The sequence below is a fragment of the Chiroxiphia lanceolata genome, chromosome 8 (assembly GCF_009829145.1).
Source record: "Chiroxiphia lanceolata isolate bChiLan1 chromosome 8, bChiLan1.pri, whole genome shotgun sequence".
In the NCBI taxonomy this organism is placed as follows: Eukaryota; Metazoa; Chordata; class Aves; order Passeriformes; family Pipridae; genus Chiroxiphia; species Chiroxiphia lanceolata.
This window is the reverse complement of record NC_045644.1, coordinates 23812413-23834219: the sequence shown is the minus strand read 5'-3', so window position 1 is coordinate 23834219 and position 21807 is coordinate 23812413. Positions and strand designations below refer to the sequence as shown.

General features: G+C 35.9%; 1 protein-coding gene across 36 annotated transcripts in view; it reads left to right on the top strand.

Annotated features, from left to right (window-relative positions):
• Window positions 1-21807, top strand: part of KCNMA1 (potassium calcium-activated channel subfamily M alpha 1) — a 463622-nt gene that overhangs the window by 380380 nt on the left and 61435 nt on the right. For 35 of the 36 annotated variants that reach the window (XM_032695589.1, XM_032695577.1, XM_032695576.1 and 32 more), the window contains one exon: window positions 15589-15682. In XM_032695589.1, the coding sequence (XP_032551480.1) occupies window positions 15589-15682 (94 nt within the window). Of the gene's footprint in view, window positions 1-11029; window positions 11324-15588; window positions 15683-21807 lie in introns of all 36 variants that reach the window. The other variant, XM_032695555.1, reaches the window with a different exon arrangement.

Sequence of the window (21807 nt, the reverse complement as noted above, 5' to 3'; positions counted from 1 at the left end):
AGCTGTCAGTGTCCCCTGAGCATTGGATTTCTGGATGCTTTCAGTATCTGACTCTCAAAACATCTGGCAGAAACAGTATTTCCAAATATATTGGCATCTTGTGGCATTTGTGGTTGATATAGTTACTTTCAGGGTAGTAACTGACCTGTAAATCTTATTGAATTTTATGCATCCATTTTTTCTTTGTTGGAGAGGGTTCCTCACCTCCAGGTGATTGTGGACTTTATTCTGAAATTGGTGTGATAATATAACAGAAATGCTGGCAGTTCGGTGTTTTCCTGCAGAAGTGTCTTTCCTTTTTTTTTTTCTTGTTTTATCTGTCTTTCATCCTTATCATGCTACCTTCTTTGAAAAGGGACATCACTTGTATTTATTTTTATACTCACAGACTGTAAGTGATTTCTGTGGTATAACACTGAGCACACCAAGTATTCTGTAGGACAAAGCTAAGTAACTTGAGCAGCTAATTCAACACTTTGACGATCCTGTTTCAAAAATTCTCCATTGCCTGCTTTCCTATCCTCTTGTTTCGTTGCATTGGGTGCTAAGAGTGAGGGTGCTGCTGCAGGTTACCTTCTCTTCTGCTGGTAATGTCCATAGTCTCATCAGGGTTTGGCTAATGAAACCAGAAGTACTTAGCCTGATGCAGTTATGTTGGATTAAGTTTTCTTTCTAAAGCTGTTCCTTGTCATGAACTAAGAGAGGTTGGCATCTCTCTGTAGGTTTAGTAACAAAGCAAAAACTAAAAGGAAAAAATATATATTATTTCATTTTTTTAAAGAAGATGGATATCAATTTAGTTTGGTAGATTCAGTATTATTTTCTTTCTTTCTCCATTGATAGCCTGTGTACTTTTATACCATTATAGTTTGCCTTACATAATGTGAGATGGCACGCTTTCCCCTCTTACAATAGTTCAACCCTAACTCCTGCAGAAATTTCAGAGTTATCAGTACAGTATTTTTTTAGTGATAGAGAAATTATCAGAGGGAATTTGTAATGGACAATTTTTTATTTTGTATGGAAGTATTTTGATCCTATTTAGGTTGTATTTGAAAAACAGGATCCATCCTTTTGAGTATTCTTTCCATTAGAGACCAAAATGATGTTGTAAGTAAAATTGTTATTAATTATCACCACTGGATTTCTTAGCTTATGCTTTATTTTCCACCTTATGAAATCGCTAGCCCTTGCTTCCCCATAGGAATTGATTTCAGCCAAATGACTGTAAGCTTTGGCAGAGATGGGAGTATTAATTTTTTGTGGTTCTTTTGCAGATACAGTAGACATCACATTTTCTTTCTTCTTTTTCAGTTATTATTGTGTTGTTTTACTTTCCTTGTTTTGCCAATGTTTATATAGAAATTATGTACTGTACTCCCCTAAATTTCCATAACAGTTAATTATATTCCATCTCTATTTTTGCTATTACTATTTTTGCTATTGTTTTATAGATTTAATCTTAGTTATTTATATCTTTTGTTTGTTTTATATTAATATATTTAACAGGTGTTATTGGTTTTTTTGTTGCATTTGTTCAGAGCAAGAAAAAAGCTCTACAAGAATGAAATACATTGTAGAACTCACTGAAGTAGGGAGCACTTAGAAAAAAATATACTCATTTCTTAGTGTCATGAAGAGTATTTAACTGTATATCTGTAAGTGATAAAACCAGCATATGTAATAATAGGCTTTTTAATACCACAGGTTCAACCTATTTGATTAATTTGAGTGCTTACCCTATGACTTACAATAGTTTGCACAAAATAATTTCTATGTCAGCAGTTAACATTCCCTGCTTTTATGAAAGCCATACTTCAGCTAATAGAGTATTGTTAAACTGCAACCAGTGTGCTAAAAATCTCCTTCGTTAATAACATTTCTATGTATAAGAACAGCTGAGAAATACTGCTCTATATTCATGCATAGATTTGAAGACAGAAAAACAGCAATGGGGCTTGAAACTCGCTGTAACCAGCAGGTGGTGGTGCTGGATTAGAAATCAGTAATGACTGAAAAGCCTGCAAGAACTTCACTGTATTGCTTTGCTGAGGAAACAATTTAATTTTAAAAAATTGTAATATTTCAGATGGTCCATTTTAACTATATAGAATTTTTTCCATAAAGGTACGTATAGTGTAAGTACTTGTATCTAGAACCAGTGTGTACATAAATATGCACAGCATTTTATAGTTAGTTTACATATGAAATGATATTATGACCTCACAGGTAACAGTCATATGAAGACTACATTCCAGAGAAATATTATACCTGAGCCTGAAAGAGTATTGGGGATCACTGAGTCTGATCCTATTAATGCTTAACAAATGGAAGTTTTTCCACTGATGTGGGTGAAAGCTGGATAAGACTAAAGATAAGAAAGCCAGAGTTAAATGTCAATATTTCAGTTCTTCTTGTTCAGAGACACAGACACCTCTACATCCTTTTTACGAGGGTGAACACAAGCCAAAAGGGAAAAGAAATTCAATGGTAGCAAAGCTTAAAAATTAAAAAAATATGAAGAAACCCCCAATTTATCACTGCCATATTAATCACCTAGTTAAAAAAAAACAAACAACCTCAGCCGCATCCTCTCAATTGTGTTTTCAGAAGTAAGACAACTTACTGGAAGAACTAAAAAAAAACCAAAACCAAAACCAAACAAACAAAAAAACCCAACAAACAAAACAACAAAACCCCAGCATTTAAGAATACAAGGGATTTATAAGAAGTTTAGGAAAATCTCTTCTCAGATGCAGTGCTGGCAGGGACCTAGTATGTCTTGTCAAGAGCAAGGTAGATAAAAGTTATTTCAGTTTAAAAATTTAGGATATACAGGTGGGAATTGCTCTGAAAATGTGTATTGTTAAGATAAATTGATATTTTTGACTGAAAAACAAAATAATAATTCTAATTAGATTTCTGCAGGATGAAATCTACACATCCCAATGTTCACAGGAATAGCAAGACTAAGCTTAAATTTGTGGAGTCTGCATGTAACTATTGCTTTCCTGTGCACTGAAATACTCATTCTTCCTGACACTCTATGCAGTAAATACACAATTTCTAATCCCAAGGAGCAGAGTAATCCTGTGCTTACTTTTAACCTTAGTTACTTCTAGTTATTGCATATTTTTCTCTGAATTTAATGGAGCCGAGGGAGTGTAAACAGGAAAGTGATCATAGACACAATGGTGAGTGGCCTTTCAAATTTTGATATTTTTTAATAGTAACTTATATTTTGCCCACATATAGAACTTCACTGTTTTCAGCACTGACTGATCAGATTGTGTGTGTTTAGTCACAAAGGGTAAACTTCCTTTACTTTGTAAAAACTAGAGGGATTCCTTCTATAGTTTAGCAGAACTGCTTAACTACAGCCTGCCCTTGCTAGTGCTGTAACTTCTTCCTCCATGTCCCTCAACAGTTGGTGTCAAAATCCTCTCTGAGGAAATAGGACAAAGGACAATATACTTTGGATTGCTATATATTGAAACAAGGATAGCCTATGACAATGCACTGAATGTTACAATTTGTTCTGTGTTGCTACTCTTAAAGACTCTCCCAAAGATGTGCCTTTTGGCTTTACTTCTCTTGCCTTGGGGAACTGTCAAAGGATCACTCATAAGCAAATCAGTGTCCTTTAATTGACACTGTATTTTTTTAAGGAAGGAAAATAGAAACAGAGAAATAAAAAGGATGTTGAAGTTATTCAGTGTTAAAGAGACAGGCACACTTTCATGTCTAATTAAAAAAAAAAAACACCAAACACTGTAATAACAAGTCACTCTTATCATATGAATGTAGTATGATTTTATTAATGTATTCCAAATGTATTTTCCAAACAGCAATAGCAACCTTGCATTCTTATACTTGCTAGATCTGAGAAAAATTAGAGATTAACAGCCATGTTTTCAGATAATTTGGTCACTTGAATTTTAGCAAGAGCTATAAGTAAGGAACTCCATTAAAACAAAATTGGCTGAAAGTGAGCAACGCAAGGCTGTATAACAGATCAGTGGTAAAACTAAATCCCAGTCAAGAGATTCCCAGTCCTCTGCTTGTAACCATAGGATCATCAGGTAGTCTGTTAAAAAGTTAGCCTGTGGCTTTGAGCAATTCTTTTGTACTTTGCTTCTGCTAGGCACAGGAGCTGGAGCTCTAAAATTGAAGTTCACAGCTGCTTGTGACACAGTAGGACACACAGGGTCTGAACAGCTCTTTTCTGACACATAGGAATAACATTTTGCTGTTGCTCCTTCTCCGTGTTCAGAACAGATTGTTATAATGGAGTAACATAATTTAAAATTTGACACAGAATATTTACACTTGCCATACCTATGAGACACTTGATGTTTGTCTGGACAACGGACTCCCATGAACACAGATCTACAGTTTAGACACATCTCCATTCCCTTCACCCTTTCCTAAAATAAACTTTCTCCAAATAGTATTCTATATGGTACAACATGTGGAGAAGTCAATTGTACAATTAAATGGACAGGGAGAAAAAAGTCCACTGATGCTTTGCTTTTTTTCCAGCTTTTCGTTTGATGGTTTCCCAGTAATAATACAATGACTTGAATAAACAATTACAGAGTGAATCATAATTTGAAAAGGCAGTGGGGAATGAGGACTAAAAATCAAGAAAAATGTATGAGGGAATACTAAAATCTGAATCAAAAAGGATGTTCAAGGTTCAGTGGACCTATGACTTAGTCTAAATATAAATCGGGATTGGATTAGGAATTAAACAAAGTAGCTTTTTTTTCTGCTGTGCACACTTGTCAGGGGAAAGAGAAGATGTTTGTTATGTACAAATAGTATCATATTGTCCGTATACTTCTGTATGGGAACAAGAAACCAGATCCATGAAGTCTGAAGCCTTTCCTCTCTAAATGGCAGTTAAGCCATTGGAGAGGAAGCCAATTGTTAAATGCTGTATATACACTGTATATATAGGAAAGACTTTCTTCCTATATATACAGCATATGCATGAGGTATGAACAGCTCCTGATCTAAAGTCTGCTGACGTGTGTTTTTTCTGACTTCAGTGGATTTCAGATTAACCACAATCTGAACAGCCTTAAACCACTTCTTTGCTTGCTGAATTCCTAGTAACAAAGAAGTGATAACAACTGATACAGCATTCATAATAGTTATGCTCTTGAATTAAATAGGAGGAGCAAAGAAAAAACATTAAATTTCTGTGGTAACCTTAGGGAGTTGCTCTACCCCTAAAAATAAATTCAGTTGGTGTAAATCCATACCCCAGACTTTTTTCACTGAAAGATTCAACTTAAAAGTTTGCTGGTTTTCAAACTTTTTTGCAGTCTGTCTTTCACTCTATGTACATGTTACCCCAAAAGCTCAGGAACTGAAAGTTTATAATGGTTTCACAGAATACCAGAGCAGCCATCTAGAATACAGAACAGGATCCAACCTAGCAACATTCCACATTTTCAATTAAAAAATGTCTTTTTTACAGCATTCAGGGAAAAGCAAAGGTGAGGAATATATCTGTGGCTGAGTTTCTTTTTTTTTTTTTTTTGGTGTGAGAAGAATTAAGACTGAAAGACCATGTGTATATTTTGTATGTACAAAATATAAACACTGGATAGCAATAGAAAAAAAAAAAAGAAAAAGTAGACCAATGCATTTGTTTTGCAATTTTATGTGGCTTTAGCCAAAAGGTGCAAGACTAGGAGAAAAAGAGAAAAAAGAAACGTTTCTTGGGCTGCACTGTTTCAAAGAGAATGTCTCATGTAAGCACCATTCAGTGTTTGCAAAATGTTCTGAGATGATGCATTCTTGACATTCTCAGATCTTGATGTTTTCTTATCTGCTTCAGGTGGCACACTGCAACTGAAAGCCAGCCTCACCTGCTTTTCTAATGGTACTAGTATGTGGAGATATGCAGCATATTTCTTTTCTCTTTGTATTAAAAATTACAATGAAATGCATTTCCCTAATTTTGTAATGCACATAGAAACCCAAACAGCAATCCTGTTTCATTTGAATTACAATTTCAGACACTAAGCAAAAACAGCTCTGCAGTTTCTAAAATTAACATTCTTGTATCTCATCAAGCACCATTATATTGCAGTTTCTAGTCAATGATTTCATTACATCTGTTACCACCGAAAAAATCAAGTAAATTTGTAAACTAAATAGTTCATTGGCATAAAGTGATTTTTAAAAGGGGTGAATAATGTTTGGGGGTTTTTTCCTAGCAAATAACAAATATTGTGATTAAACCATATTTTAATAGTATGCTAAACTCCAACCCCAACTGATTTGGCACATTTTCTTTTCTGAAACTACCTTTGATAAGAAATGCATTACAAACTCATCAGTTTAGCTTCCTGTTAACAAAGAGACAGCAGCCGTCTGGATTATTCTAGATCCGCAGTGAAACTGCCACACTATGTATGCTCAAACTAAAGCTGTGTAAGTTTGACAAGGGGCAGATGAATCCAGGAGTTATTGTGCAGGGGTTTAAGTCTATGCGGCAGCTGACGGTTGAAATAATCATCTATACATCGCTCTGAGCTAGCTGGGGAAAGGTTGAAGCTGTATATTTTCAACATATCTAGCCTAATGGTTAATCTGTTGTCTTGTACAGGGGGTGCTGGGTGGAATCACAGCAATAGCTGACAGTTTGGAGGAATTGCTGTGGGTATTTTCAGTTGCCTGATTCACAAAGTGGTAGGTAACAAAGTCTAAACAGACTTGTCATTGAATGAGGGAAGTCATGCTCACTGTCACTCCCATCAAAAGAACTCTGGTAGCCAAAAGCTCAATCAACATATTGATTATTTGCATTTAATAGCACAGGGCTGCAGCTTGTCTTCACCCCCCACCCTGTGAAAGCTGAGCCAGATTGCAGAATGGTGACTGCTCCTTTGGAGGTCAGCTGAGAAAATGTTTAGGAGAAAGAGAACAGTTAAGTTGGGGGAAGAAATAAAATATTTCTTCAAACCAAGATAGTTTAACTGTTAGGAACGCTCTCTGTACTTCTAGTGCTGGATCTGGCATATCTGCACAGTGACAATGCATTACTCACTACAGAGATTAAGGGGGTGCAGCATGAATTAGACTGAAACAAAAATGAAGTATCTGCAAGTGACAGCTCTGGCTGATGGCTGACTATGAAGGAAAACACTGTGCTAGTGTCTGGCGAAAAACAGTGCTGAAAGCCTAGCAGCTGATAGAGATGGGGGAGGAAAGGAGTAGTGGGTATCGGTGGTGGTTGTTTAGAATGTCTGGTTTTGGTCAGGATATTTTTTCTCCTTTAAAACACATTTTCATCTTCCCTTCCAGGCAAATCATGCTGAAGCCAGTTTCAGCCATTTTGTTGAAAGCAATGTACTGGTATTCTGCCTTGTTACATTTAAATTAAAGCTCAGCCCAGTTTTAAGTTATGGCAAGTGTATGCTCACAAGGAATAAATAGAGATTGCCATAGGCATTAGATTAACTACATTGGTTGTTTTAAAAATGTTCAGGGAGTTGCAGATTGCAATTCAAATTATCTCCATTATAATAAATAAAATGTATAGAAATAGAAACAGGCATGATTCTCTAATGCAGTCTGTAGGCAAGTGTATATTCATTGAGCTTGAAAGGGAGTTCCTGAGGGTGGGGGTAAGGAATAGGAATATCAAAATACCTTTACAATTGCATTAATATCTCACATCTTATAGACATTATTTTAATTCTCTAATGGTAACAGGTTTCTTGGGCAAGTTCTATACAGCATTTACTAAAAGTAGGTACTGTTCACTCAGGGTGCAATTAAAAAATACTACAGAAAATGGAATGTCTTACCCTTACTCTACTCTTATCCCGTTCCTTATTGTTTACCATTCTTGGAAAGCAGTTGAAAATTTGCTCTCAAAATGACCAGTAAGTGTCTCTGTTCTTAGGTACAAACTAATGCCTTACGGATACACAACAAGTGTCCTGAACAGTTCTAAGGAACTTGGGCAGAATAAACAATGCAGGCTGCACACTCATCCTGTGATCATTTGCATTGAAAATAAAGTCATATGTTATATTGCATAAAAAGAAATTAATCTAACTATGAGTAGAAAACCAGTTCTCTTTCAGTAGACTGGCTGGTGCTAAACTCATCACATACTTGGAAGAGAAACCTTGTGGACTTGGAGGCTGTGGTTTGACATTGCACAACAGTACAACAAATTACCCCAATCCAGACAGTTTGATTGCCAAACCTAGAGAGGCAGTAACAACATGTACAGTTAGTTTCGTATAACTAACAGCAGTCTTCGCTTCCCAAATATGTTTTCTGTGGAAATCAACCCACACAGTGGTGCAAGAACCCAATCAGATTTTAAAGAAATTATTAATAAAAATCAACTGCTTTTGCTGAACAACAGGGTGCTATTTAAGTGGTTTAGGTTCTGCACATTATAGTACATATCTGGTGAAGTGACAGTGTTGGCCTGTGTTTCTCACCTAATTGTATAATACTACTTTACTCTGAAAGCACGGTGCTTGCACATGTAGTTTACTGTGTATCCTGACATGCCTGTCTTTGGGACACAGTGTGCATGCACAACTTGACAGTAACATTTACACTGAGTAACCAGTTTTTTTCTTCTGTGGTAAGAAATATATAATTGTAGGAGGAACAGAGAAAGAGATTATTATCTCTATGAAACATGAGATATTCAGATATTATACTATAATCCTTGCTTTTCAAGATGGACTAAAAAGACATGAGCCATAAACTCTTGGAATAAGAAAGAAACTTGTCCTATGTACAAGATATTTCACAGTTATCCACTATGGGGCTTCTTCGACTTTCATCTGAAGTAGCTGAGCTCTTGTCAGAGACAAGAAGCTAGAAGTCATGGAATGAAACCAGTAGTTGGAACTTTTAAATCTGGAATAATTTGACTGAACAAAAAAAGGCAACTTGTTATCCCCATGCTCAGTGTTTTGCTTTTCAGTAATAGTACCTGTCCACACTGTTGGAAATAAAGGGAAGTAGGTTATGATTTAAGCAGCTCAGTCTGCCTTCATGCTGAACAAGATCATGTGGGACTGTTAAATATGATGCCAAACACAGGATATGAAGCCATTACCAAAAGACAGGTATTTTTGTTCTAACTCATGCTGTGCCACTGCAAGCACAAAATCTTGGGACATCTTGCTGCATGGAATATTCCAGAAGATGTACATTTTTGTGGAATGTTATTGCTTAATAGTGAGGTCTGGTATCTGAAACCATCACTTAGTGAACTCCAGAAGAGGCTGTAAAAAGATTATGAAACAACTTGATTGGGGGTGTGTAAGCTTACTGAGTTTTGGTCTTCTTCCATTGCATGTGAAGATACTTTGATGCATGTAGATTTTTGAAGATTATTGCCAGTATTACTATCTATACTTTACAAATAGGACTGAATTGATGCATATCTTCAAATACATGCTTGACCAGTGACTTGTGTAGGGAGATAGGTCTCTGCAGATATATTTTATCATCTGAAAATTGTTTCACCAGAGGAATATAAAAAATAGAAGTACAAAATTTGACAAAACCTCAGAAACTGAGGTAAGATCAGTAATTTTCAGGTAGTGTATCCAATATTATTCACAGTGGGTTTTTTGTGGCAGTTTTCCTAATCAAAGATATATACTCTCCTCTGATGATTTAAAATATATGTGGACTGTGATGAATATGCATTATTGTTATTATACTTTAAATGTTACTACTATTAGTAAAAAGCAGAGTAACATTGTGAATCAGACTCTAGTTCTTTCCTCACTGATTTTTCTGTCTGCCTCATTCAGAGTAGTAGCAAGCCATAAATTCAGAGGTCACTGAATTAAAATGGATGCTTTATTACTAGCGAGTTGAACCTTGTTAAAAAGTACCTTCAAATGACTCTTGTAATTCCCATAGACCCACTTTTTTTGCAAGAGAGACAGATTTTGTGCTTGAAGAAAAATGGCAAGCATGGGGGTGCTATTTACTTATCTTCCCTGTTACCAGATGGTGTTTCTAGCTGGTGGTAAACTAGACAAAGATGCCAAAAAACATGCCGACCTCCTCAATTACTTTGGAGCCACTAACTGCTCAATATTCTCCATACAATCTTTAAGGCAATTGAAAGATATGGAAATAATGCTGCAGGTTTATCAGTCCACCAACTACTTCCCATCTAACCTCCCTACTTCATAATACATAACTAGATATAAGATCTTACTGGCTCAATAATACACCTTCTTCTCTATGCTATACTCATTCAGAATGAAACAAGCATTCAAAGAAAACCTTTATTGCATATTTTTACCAGAAAAACATTTTTTTACTGTTTTTTACAGAGGGTGCCATTTGTTTGGGGGGAAGGAGGGTTATGCGTTTAATTAGCTTTGATATATTAGCAATGGAAGACTAAGAATCACAGATAACTCCATATTTAGGAAATCAGATTTCTTAGTTTTCTTTACTGAGGTGCTTTATATGACCTTCAGAAATTTACGGTATGCAGCACTGCTGAATAGCCAACACTTTTAATGTAGATACCTAAACATCAGTGTAATTCCATAAGTATGCCTGCACAATTTTGAAGTGTTGACCTTACGTTTTCTATGATTCCTTATTTATTTTAATAGCAGCAGAGTGCTCTACCTCCCCTGTCATTTTCAGTGCTTTCAAAGAAATAAACATCTTCCACACCTAGTAAATCTCTAAGCCTTTATCAACATGTGGGAAATAAGTGTTGCCTCAGACATACTTACTCTAGGATGAGATTATTGCTTAAAGGTGATAATATTGTGGAATAATCCTTTTATAAGTATTCTTTTATAAAAAGACATTTTCAGAAAAGAAAGACAACCTTATGAAAGCTGCAGGAATAAACCTCTGTTTCTGCTTTTGGAACTGCTACTTTAGACTTTAACATCTGTATTTCCATGTAATATCAAAACTGATTCATGCCTGTGGTTTGAAATAATTTTTAATACAAAGAAATTAATTTAAATCTTTTCTTATTATTTAGAAGTAAAGAATGCAGCTAGATCAAGTTACCCAAAATGCTCATATCAATTCAAGAATGCAACTACTAATGCATTGATTGATGCCAAGTCCGCTGAAGGAATCCTGGAACCTGTTCCACTTGTTAATAACCGTAAAGGGAGCCTCTTCCTACCCAACAACCCCTCGCTGCTGCACCTTAACTTACTGAGTTCTGTCGAACAAGGAAAATCTACGTACTGTAGATTGCAAAGGGCACTCAGCTTACCTGTAAAATACCACTGCCACTCCCAAAAGCCTGGGTTGAACCAAGATCTCCGTAGGTAGCCCAGTAGTTGGATGCATAAGGCAATACAGATTGGTTTGTGCATGGTTTTGCAGTCTGTTTTCCATGTGCCTATGACATTACTAATGCTCTCTTAAGTGCTTACAGATGTGGGTTTCTCCAGATGTGGTGATTAATAAGTTAATTGAGATAGCTAGTCAACTAATATTTCTAGGTAGTTTGTGCTTTACCTTTCAAAGGATTTATTTGCTCTGAAGCATTTACATGCTAGGCAGAATGAATTTACTGGGTATTCCAATTGATGTGGTGTTCAATAACATAGATGTTATTTCAAATTTCAGTATTTTGGGGGCTTTAAAAAAGTGTCTGTAAACTGTTCTGCTAGTGACCTGGGAGAGGCAGTGCAGGGGACAGTTTTATTTTAAAAATAGTAAGAAAATAACAACGAAAAAAAGTTATGAACTTGTCCACTGTTTTGAAAGACATTCCCTTTATTTTGCTTTAGAAATTAAATGAAAAAAGTCAAGTAATATGTTGTTACAGATGTTCAACTCCACATTAAGGCTGTTAAAATTACCAGCACATCTTAAACCAATTCATGGTATATTGTCTGGAGGTTATGTCATTGAAGTAATGAACACTCTTTACTCAAGAGTAAGCAAACATGTTAAAACATCAGTGTAACTTTAAATTAAACTCCAGCACAAACTGGAGCATCTGAAGCCTCATTAGACTTGCCTGACATTTTTCTAGCACTGAGTCTTCCTGAACTGCAAAACTGTTATTAGAACAAGTGAACTGAGGGTTGATACATCAGTACATTAAGTGTTATACTTAGGGATGTGCAAACAAGCTCTTGAATCTATGAAATTCTGTGTCCAATTCTTCAACATATTTGCAATTTTCATGCTGGTAAAGAAAGTCTGCATAATATAATATGGCTGTATTTAATACAAATCCTGTAGTATAAAGACATGAAAAATAGTAAAAAATGGGGACTCATTAACAAAAGCAAGCATACATTATCAGAGTTGAGTTGTCATATATCACAGCCAATTACTCAAATATGTTTGCCTTTCCTAGGAACAAGCAAATTTAAGACTCCCCTTTAAATTAATGCAGTCACAAGAACCATGAAACTAAAATTATATTTAATTACTTTACTAAAAATTTTGCTAGATCTTTTTCTTTAAATATGCAGAAAATTGATAAGAGTATTTTGAAGAGTAATAATTAAATATTTTTATATCCTACTTACTACTAAGAAACCACTTGTGAGTTATCATTTCAAAATTTTTGGGAACCAAGCCATAGGTAACGGTGTCCATTATATGCTATTCACATATTTCAACTTCATGGATTCCCTTCCCCCATTCTTATGGAGATGTGTTTCTAAAATACAGAAGCCCTGTAAACTCTGCACAGAGATTTCAACGAAAAGCAAAATCTCGTTTTTATGTGATATGATATAGATCTCCTTTCATTGCTACAATGAGAATATATGGCTTCCTTGCTTGAACAAGGCATTGCTTTAGCAACAAATTGAGATTCCTCAGAAGACTTTGCTAACGGGTGTTAACTACTGAGCCACATTAACCTTGGGCTTTCCAGGCAATTGGTGATAGTGACATAGTTTGAATATGACAAGCACATATCCAAAAAAGGAGCTTACTTGTTGCAGATGCAATACCAAAAATAAGTGCAGATTACTAGAAATGTACTTCTAGAAATGGTTATTCTGGATGATTACAGTAAGACTTTGTTTTTAATTGAGTGGCAGGTTAGTATCACCTAGCAACACTGGAGAACACAAATGTTGGACTATAAAGTGCAAAAGCCTCTTATTGTACTAACTTTCAGAATTCGAAGGGATCAGACAGGAGTCTTATTAGCTAGCTGAAAACTTGGAAAAGTACTCTTTTTTAATACTGTTTTCTCTTGTTCATAGAAATATTTCTTGCAATAATATCTACCGTTGACTTATGTTAATGTAAGGTTTTGCACATGGTCTTGATGTATCTTCCTTAGACTGTTAAAATAGTGTGACAATACCCTTGTGGTGGCATATTGCATCTCTTGATAGACATTCTGTAGCTCCATGGTAGCAGATTAAATTAAGTAAAATTTAGAATTTTTACTACCAAGAGAGCAAACCAGATAATTTGTTGGTTCCCGGCAGGAACATTTTCCATGATTCTTGTTCCTTTGATCTTCTAAGTGGTGGATTCATCAGATTGGAACTGAATATTTATATCTGATACAGAAAAAGAAAGCACAGTGTATATCTTGAAATCTGTTGTCTGTGTGGAATAACATATGAATAACTTTTTTTAGAGAAGTTTAAAAAAGACTAGGCCATTTCTGAGAGTGTTTTCCAGAGCATGTTCTGAAACACTCAAACACTTGCACTTTTTTTCAATCAGAAATACAAAGATATTACCAATAAAGTAATTCTGTGCATATGCACTTCATGGTACACATAGCTAAATACTAGAGCTAAATGCTCTAGTTTAATATGAACAAACTGCCACAGAATAAAAATTTCAATTTGTATATTTTTGAGAATTTTCTATGGGCTTAGTTATCTCTCAACCAAACAAAGAATGGCACTTGACTGATCATCAACAAGCATTTACACTGCAGGACTCTGATCTGGAAAAAAAGAAAAATCAAAGGAGAAGAAAATGGCTTTGTCTTTGGGGTTGCTGCCCTAGAAGAGGAGAAAGTTAAGTTAGCCAATAAATCATTATTAGACAGTCCTTGTTCTAATCTAAACATTATTTTTGTACCACTCTTTGGGACATTTATTTTGGGATTAGCTTTGGTTGGTTGTTTTTTTTTTGTTTTCCCTTTGCAATGCTTTCTTTTGTTGTGAATCCCTTGTGCTTGGTGATGCCCAGTCATATAAAAAGAGAGCACATCTGTCTTTTCAGATGGTCTGTCTTTTGGTCTTGACCAAGGCAAAATGAAGTTCCATAACAGGCTTGGGCAAACAGACAGACATGGCAGGCTAGAATGCAGTCTGTAATAAAATTGTGTCAGAAAAGGGTTATAGCAGAAGGCTGTTGCTTTATTTTCTCCAAGATAAGTCTGGGGCAGGCGGCAGATAACCAGGTTTTGTTGTTTTTCCGATGTAGCTCGTTGCAAAGAGTATTTTTTTCTCAGCCTCTGCTTGTGCACTGCTAATGTGTACTAAGGTCTTTTAATATAGATACTACTGCTACTACTACTAATGTCTTTTCTTTTAGCTTTAAACAGCTTCCTAGGCATCGGTTACATTGTCTTCTAGTATATTTTTCGGTTAATACTAGAATGAAAAGAAAAATATTTTTCCTTCTCTATATTAGAATAGATCAACATTAGTGTGAATTTGAGAAAGCAGGCATGAGATTATTCCCTTTGATAGCACATGTAAAGTTTACATGCAGATTATCAAGTGCAGTTATATAATCTTGAAGTAAGAAAGATGTTGGTTAATTCTTACAGATGAGTTCTTAGGAAACTGCACTTGTGTAAGCAATACGTATTGTGACATAAGTTATCCAAGAGTAGTTTATGACTGGCAAACTGTACGTGATTTTAATTCTAGAAATTGATCTGTCATTGAAAATGCACGTCATCCTCATTAAAAGATTGCATAACACATGCATCCTCTGTTATACAGGTATTGTCTCCCCACTTCCATTCAACCTCATTCTGTTCACTCCTGTTAAAACTCCCTTTTGTGAGAAGGGTAGAGCAATGAGGTCTGACTTGTGCTGGAGATCTGTGCACAATGGCAGGCTGCGTTCACATTCCCGACGAACTGAATCATTGAACATCAAGGCATTGAATATTTTACATCTCTTCATGAAGACTCTGTTGTTTGGCATGTGAGGAGCAAGAACCAACTGGTGTCTAGTTCATTAGCAAAAGCAGGCTGGCAGCTGTTATGTTGATGTTTCAAATAGTACTTTATCTGTCTGGAAATATAGCAGAGCACTAATTCTATTTTTCTGTAGCGCAGATTAACTGATAATAACTCTAAGAATAACCCGAATGTGGTTCCCCCCCTTTGTTTTTGAAGTATGAAACCAATTTGAACGCCTATGTTCAAAACCCTGATATTCTTCCCTGCTTCTCTTTCAAACCAATCTCTTTGACTAACATGTATTTGATTTTTATTACTGTTGGGCCTATGTTAGCAATGAAGTATCAGTGAGTGAATGGACATAGAGTGTGTGTTCTTTGCTACTTCAGTTGTATTTCACATTGCACTTGGAGCAGTACTTAATCTCATAAGTTCCTTATATTTCCAGTTGAAGATGAGCAGCCGTCGACACTATCACCCAAAAAAAAGCAGCGAAACGGAGGCATGAGAAATTCACCCAACTCCTCACCCAAGCTGATGAGGTAAGACTGTAAGAAACCCATATCTTCATCTGCTTTCTTCCTTCCTTCCACTTCTCCTCCCCCCACATCAAAAATAAGCGGAGGGGGGTGAAAAAAAAGATTGTTAGATGGTTTCTGAAAGGCTGAAGTATTTATTCTGTCAGCTTGTCAGCAGTTAATGATAGAGCTGAAAAAAAATTCTGTCATGAAAAACAGTTTGAAAAGCTGTTTGAAAAATACATAGGCTTTAAAGTCTTAGCTGTCACCCTGTCCTGTCCATGTGTAGTTCTTAAACAGCAGTGGCACTAATGATAGCACTAACCAATCAGGGGAACTCATGTGGTTAGTTTGCCTCAGGCAATTCTCTTTTTGTTGGATTCCCTCTGAGTACTGTTTTCTGTACTTAAGGCCATATGTGAGATGTATCATCACAATCAAAAATGAACCTGAATATTACCTTCCTTTTATCCTGTCGATTGAAATCAAATTTCGGTTAATTGATTTAGACTGATAAAAAAGTCTAATAATATATGTACTTGCCAAAGCAAAGTTCAAAACTAACGCAGTTTTAGTCAAGCTAAAAGCACATTAATTATGAAATACAGGGATTTTTAAGAGGGTAGTATATACTCTAAAAGTGGGTGATGAAAACATCATCTTATTAGTGATATTTTTCCCCTGTTGCTATGTGTACATTATTTTACAACAGTACTCCTTTGCATAACTGTGTAGTTTCCTTCCACAGGACAAATTACTTCTAAGAGATTTGTTAAAATGAGAACTGCAAAAAGAAATTGGAATCCATTAAAATAATGTGGCATTTTCATTCTATCTCACTGTGCTTCGCCTTTTACCTGCTCAAGTCAGTCAGAATAGGATCACATTGTAGACATAGAGTTTTCTGCAAGGAGGCTGTTCCTGCTCTGATTTTGCATATCTTAGGCAGTCAGGCTAGAACCTCAGTCCATAATTGTATCCATAAATACTATAGCAGAGATTTTCCACTGTATGTGTGTGTGTGTATATGTATATATATATATATATATATATATATAGACACACACAGAAAAATGTAAACTTATTGATACATGTAAACAGACACATTTATGCAATTTGAGATTTATGTGTGTATATAACTGTGTCTGCTCAAGTGAAAAAAAATGGATACAAATATATAATTCTTTCCATATATAAAATCCTTCAATATTTGTATTATTGATAATTATTTTGTTCCTTTAATGATTCTGGATACAGCTAGGTGATATTTCTCATTGTATTTCAGTCGCTAGATTGGAATTTTCTTTGGCCAGTTACAGAAACATCCATATTTGTTTATTGTTTCTGCAATGTAGGGCATATTCAAGGATGTAACTTCTACAAGTCATCCTCATCTCTGTTTAGACTACAGAACCAAAAGTGAGATTGATTCACAGAAGAAAATGCACCCAGCTGTGGCTTTTTTTTTCCTATTTACCATCTATTTCTGTTAAATGTATCATTAAAAGCTCTCTGACTTCCTGTTAGTTCAGCCTTGCCCATATGACACTGATTTACATGCTTGTTTACAGTTTATGAGGAAGAATAAAATGAGCATACTGGCTAACTTCTCATTTTTATGGTGCCAGTTGTCATGCTAGCATCGTCAACTTACTTACCTTTGGACAGTCCTCTTATCTGGTGTTAATAGTTTTAACTGCTTAAAATTTAAACATGTAGGAGATTTCCCCCCTCACCTTCCCCCAAATCCTAATTTTGGGGAAGTAGAAGTAAGAAGAAAGAGAGAGGGAGAGAGAGAGAAAGCTGAAACATTTGGAGCTGAACACAGTGTCCCTGTTTGCTATGTAAAGTATGCCTCATTTCTTTGATCTTGAGTAATAATAATTCTGGGGAGTTATACTGTTTTCATATGCTTCAAAGCTGTGTCAAAGTTTTGCTGCTTAAGGGTACTTCTTTATTCTATTGGCTCTTGGGTACTGAGATGACAGGTCCTCTGTACTAGGTGCAGGCTTTTTCAAGTCATAGCCTTCAGCAAAACATCAAATTACCAAATACAGGGTAACATACTTCTACACAAATGCCTTTCCTGTAGATATATTATACCATATATATTAAATACTTTAGTGTTACACGGTACATTTTATGTGCAATAGAAAGTGATGGTTTGAGGTAGCCTTAGGGGTACTTTTTTCCACAAGCAGAAAAAGCTAGTGTATACCGTATCAAGTATGGTTTTTACAGGACTTTCTGCCCGAAGGCCTTTGTAAATAAGTAATGATCAACAGATTGGCTGTGGGTTTTTGAAAAGCATGCCTGTGTCAGTTTGCATGATGGGGGAAGATTTTCAAAGTAGAGCCTGCTTTCATTGCCTGCTGAAGAGGGACTGAGGGAGAGTAGTCGTCCTGAGCCTGAGCTGTCTGCTCAGTAGCACATCAGAATTGCTAAACACAGGTTGAGCACTGAGTGGAGAACTTGCCAGGCTTCCAAATCCAGACATTGTTTTCTTCCTCTTCTTCACTGCTGCTAAATTTATTCTCCAGCCCTGTGTTCGCACCCTCAGCCGCTCCCCAGACCCAACCGTCTCTTCATTTTACTTTTTATCTACACTGACTTAACTTTGGTTCAAGGTGCTAAATAAGACAACATGGATTGAATCAGAAGAGAGCTCTGTTAAGCTTTGTTTGTAATGGTCAAACTGTTTTCTTCTTTCCGATAAACAAAGGTGGACTGTATTATCTGCCATTTTGTATCCTCGTAGATTACTTAAAGTGACAGGTACTTGCTTTCCTGCCCAGAAATCTTTAGTGTATAGCAGCTAGAAGTACCCGAGAGGTAAATCTGTCATGTCTGTAGCTGATATTTATCTTTGCAAGTTTTTTCCTAAATTTACTTTAAAAGCTACTTTTCAAAGTCAGTTTTGACCCTGTCCCACCTGCCTTGAAACAGATGGCTACTTTGCAAATTTTTCCTCAGCTGTGGTCCTGGATCTAGAGGGGTGCTGGAGGACAAGAAGTCTGGAGCATGAAAAGGACAAATATAAGAGAAGTTCATTTGAAAAGTTTTAATCTGAATTGTGACTCTTAAATCACATTCTGAGCATCCCTACAGTTAAGATAATGTTGAAAATACCACACAGATTTTAGATTCCCACAGTGACTGGGTCAAATCAGGGAAGAAGGTATTATGCTATGGGATAAAACTTTATGACTTCTGCTATCACTGAAATAGAACAGAGGACAGAAACTGTATCATAGGAATTCTCTGGGACATCATGACAAGTGATGTGACCTGGTCAGAAAATGGGAGTTTTTGAGATTTAGTCACACATAAGTAGAAGGCTGTATTACCAAATGTGAACCAGATAAATAGATTGGAAGCATCTTTTTAATGTCATCTTTTTGAGGACCCTGAATTACAATAAATTACTGATATAAATAGATGACTGACATAAAAATGCTCTTTGTGTACATCACAGATGGTCTAGATTCACATTTAGAAAGTCACTGTTCTAACTGAATCCTGCATCATATCAAATGGCATGAGCAGAATCACAGTGATGCAATACTGGAAGAGTCTAATCAATAAGAAACAAATATTTCAAATTCCAACAGTAGCTACAAATGCGAATTAACCAGAAAAAGACTCTGCATCATCATGGTTATTTTTACCTGTCTTACATCAGCAAAAGTCTGTCCCATTAATCCCATAAGAACATGGATACTTCTTAAAAATAACTTTAACTCCAACAGGAAAAAATGGCTACTTCTCCTGTTGAGATGTGAACACAAAGACATCCTATTACAATAAAAAGTAAAATTTAAATGAAAGCAAAAGGAAGGAAAGCTGTGAGTGACAGAATAATCACATATCAGGTCTCCTTCATGAGACAGAGAAGAAAAGTAGAACCAATTGATGCCTCTGATGTCATGCAGCAATATCAGTCACCTGTTCATCTCAGTTGCAGGTTTCGATGCGTATTATTGATGAGCAGCCACGTTAACTATGAAGAGGCTATGTTGACTGAATATCAAGTAGCAAAGCTAGTTTTAAAAAAAAATATGTCATTTTGGATTCAGAATGACCAGTAAAAATGTGAAAGGCCTGGATATGAATCAAAAAAGCCACTTAAAAGGATTGTTGCTGAGGCTCAAGTCCATACTTAATGCTTTTCTAGCTGCTACTGCATGAGTGGAATACACTGACTTGAAGGAAATGTCAGCCCAGCTGAGTCAAACTACCTCTTAATGCAAGAACAAATAGCATATGACAGGGCCCAAGGGGCCTGAAGAGCAAACAAATAGTTTGTCCCTGTCCACTCTGTATGTAGTGGTGTAGTTGACATAGGCCTCTAGACAAGTAGCATACTCAGCAAAGGGTCATTATCATTAGTGTCCCTGATCACATAAGAATCAGAGGCATCAGAGGACACTGGGTTTTCAGTGTGTTGCCAAGGAGAATTTCGTAAGCCTGAGGATTTTTTTTGATCGAGGATCTTAAATAATTCCCAACCAAACCATAAAACTTGCTCAGAGACTGTCAAAACCCAGCTAAGTGACACAGAAAAAAGTGAGCTCTTTGGCATACTTTTCCAGAAGCCTAATGAGATTATTTATCTGAAGTTGAGGAGGAAGCCTTCTGTCTTTTTTCCTGAAGTTGGATATAATATTCTAAGTATATGAACAATGGCTGTGCACATTTATCTCCTCATCCACCCGCTAAGCTGCATCCACTTAAATGTGCATACACATTTCTGCTAGTGTGCCACTCAGGATGAATTTGTATTGCCTCTGCCATTGTAGTGCTGCCCTTTCATGAGCTGAAACTGTGAACTTTCTCACAGAAACCAAAAGAAAAGTGATGACAGATCTAGAAGGGAACATTTCTCAAGCCAAAACTGGTAAAATAATTTCAGTCTGATCATTTCCCATGACTCCCTTAAACTAGGCATGAAGGTAAGGTTTGAAAAGGTGAAAGCTCACTGATAACCATAGTAATGGTATATATTTACATCTCTCAGCCTTGGAAATTTCCAGCATGTAATCTCAGATTTATATCCTGCCTTTATGCAGTGCTAATATGCAACAATAACCAAGCTGCAACACAGCAGGTATATAATAGCACATTTCACTTCTTGATCCTGTCTTACAACTTCACTACAACCAGCATGGACAACAGGCATAGTTCAGTGTTATGTCACTATGTTATCTTAGACCTGTTTTTAACAAGTTTATAGAATTAAATTATTTGAATGATAGGTGGTATTATATGTTAGCCTTCTGGCTGTTGCTACCATTGGTAGTTGTGTTGTAAACCATGGGAATAAGAACAGTATCAGAATTTTTTTTTTATATTACTGTGAAATCTTTCACAAGTCTGAGATGAGAGAGCAGTGCTGGGAAAGAAAAGGAGAATTTTCCAGGAAAAAAAAAAAAAACTAATATTTTTTATGGAGTTCAGGATAATAGAAGATCCACTCAGATCAAGGCAATGGAGGGAATAAGCTCTTTAGCTATAAACTAGGTTTAAAGAAAATAATGTGTTCTTATAAACTTCGACTATCAAAGGTGGTAGCTTTTATCATAAGGTCACACATTTCATTTAAGTGACAAAAACACTCCTATATTTTATGATGCTACCTAACTGTGGGTTTATTTTTTACAAATGAAAAATTACTTTTTAGGTACATTTTCCTACCCCTCAAAGATTGCAAGTTCTGCAGCTTCAGTAGAGAAAAATGGGAAATATTAAAACCAATAGACACATTGACTTTGTGCCTTGTCTTCCCCTCATTAAATTGCTTATGTAAAAGCCTAGAAGTTAGCTATTTTGTTACTTTTTAATGTGAGAGGATTCATACTTCAGAAGCATATTCTGATCATGTCCTGAGATATCAAGATACTTTAAAGAGCAAGATTCTTACCGGAAATAGCTTTATATCAATATTCTTAGTAGTCTTGATAAATTAATGTGAAATCTTCAGTAAGGCTTCTGAGAATAATAAAACCAGAAACATTTGAACAGAGCAAGAGGAAAGGAAGGAGAATTGTTAGTTTTCTTGGGACTGTAATTCAGCCCATTAGATAGCACAGGGCACTAGGTACCAACCAATGTATTACGTATAGTCTACTTTTCAGATTTAAGGAAAAAGA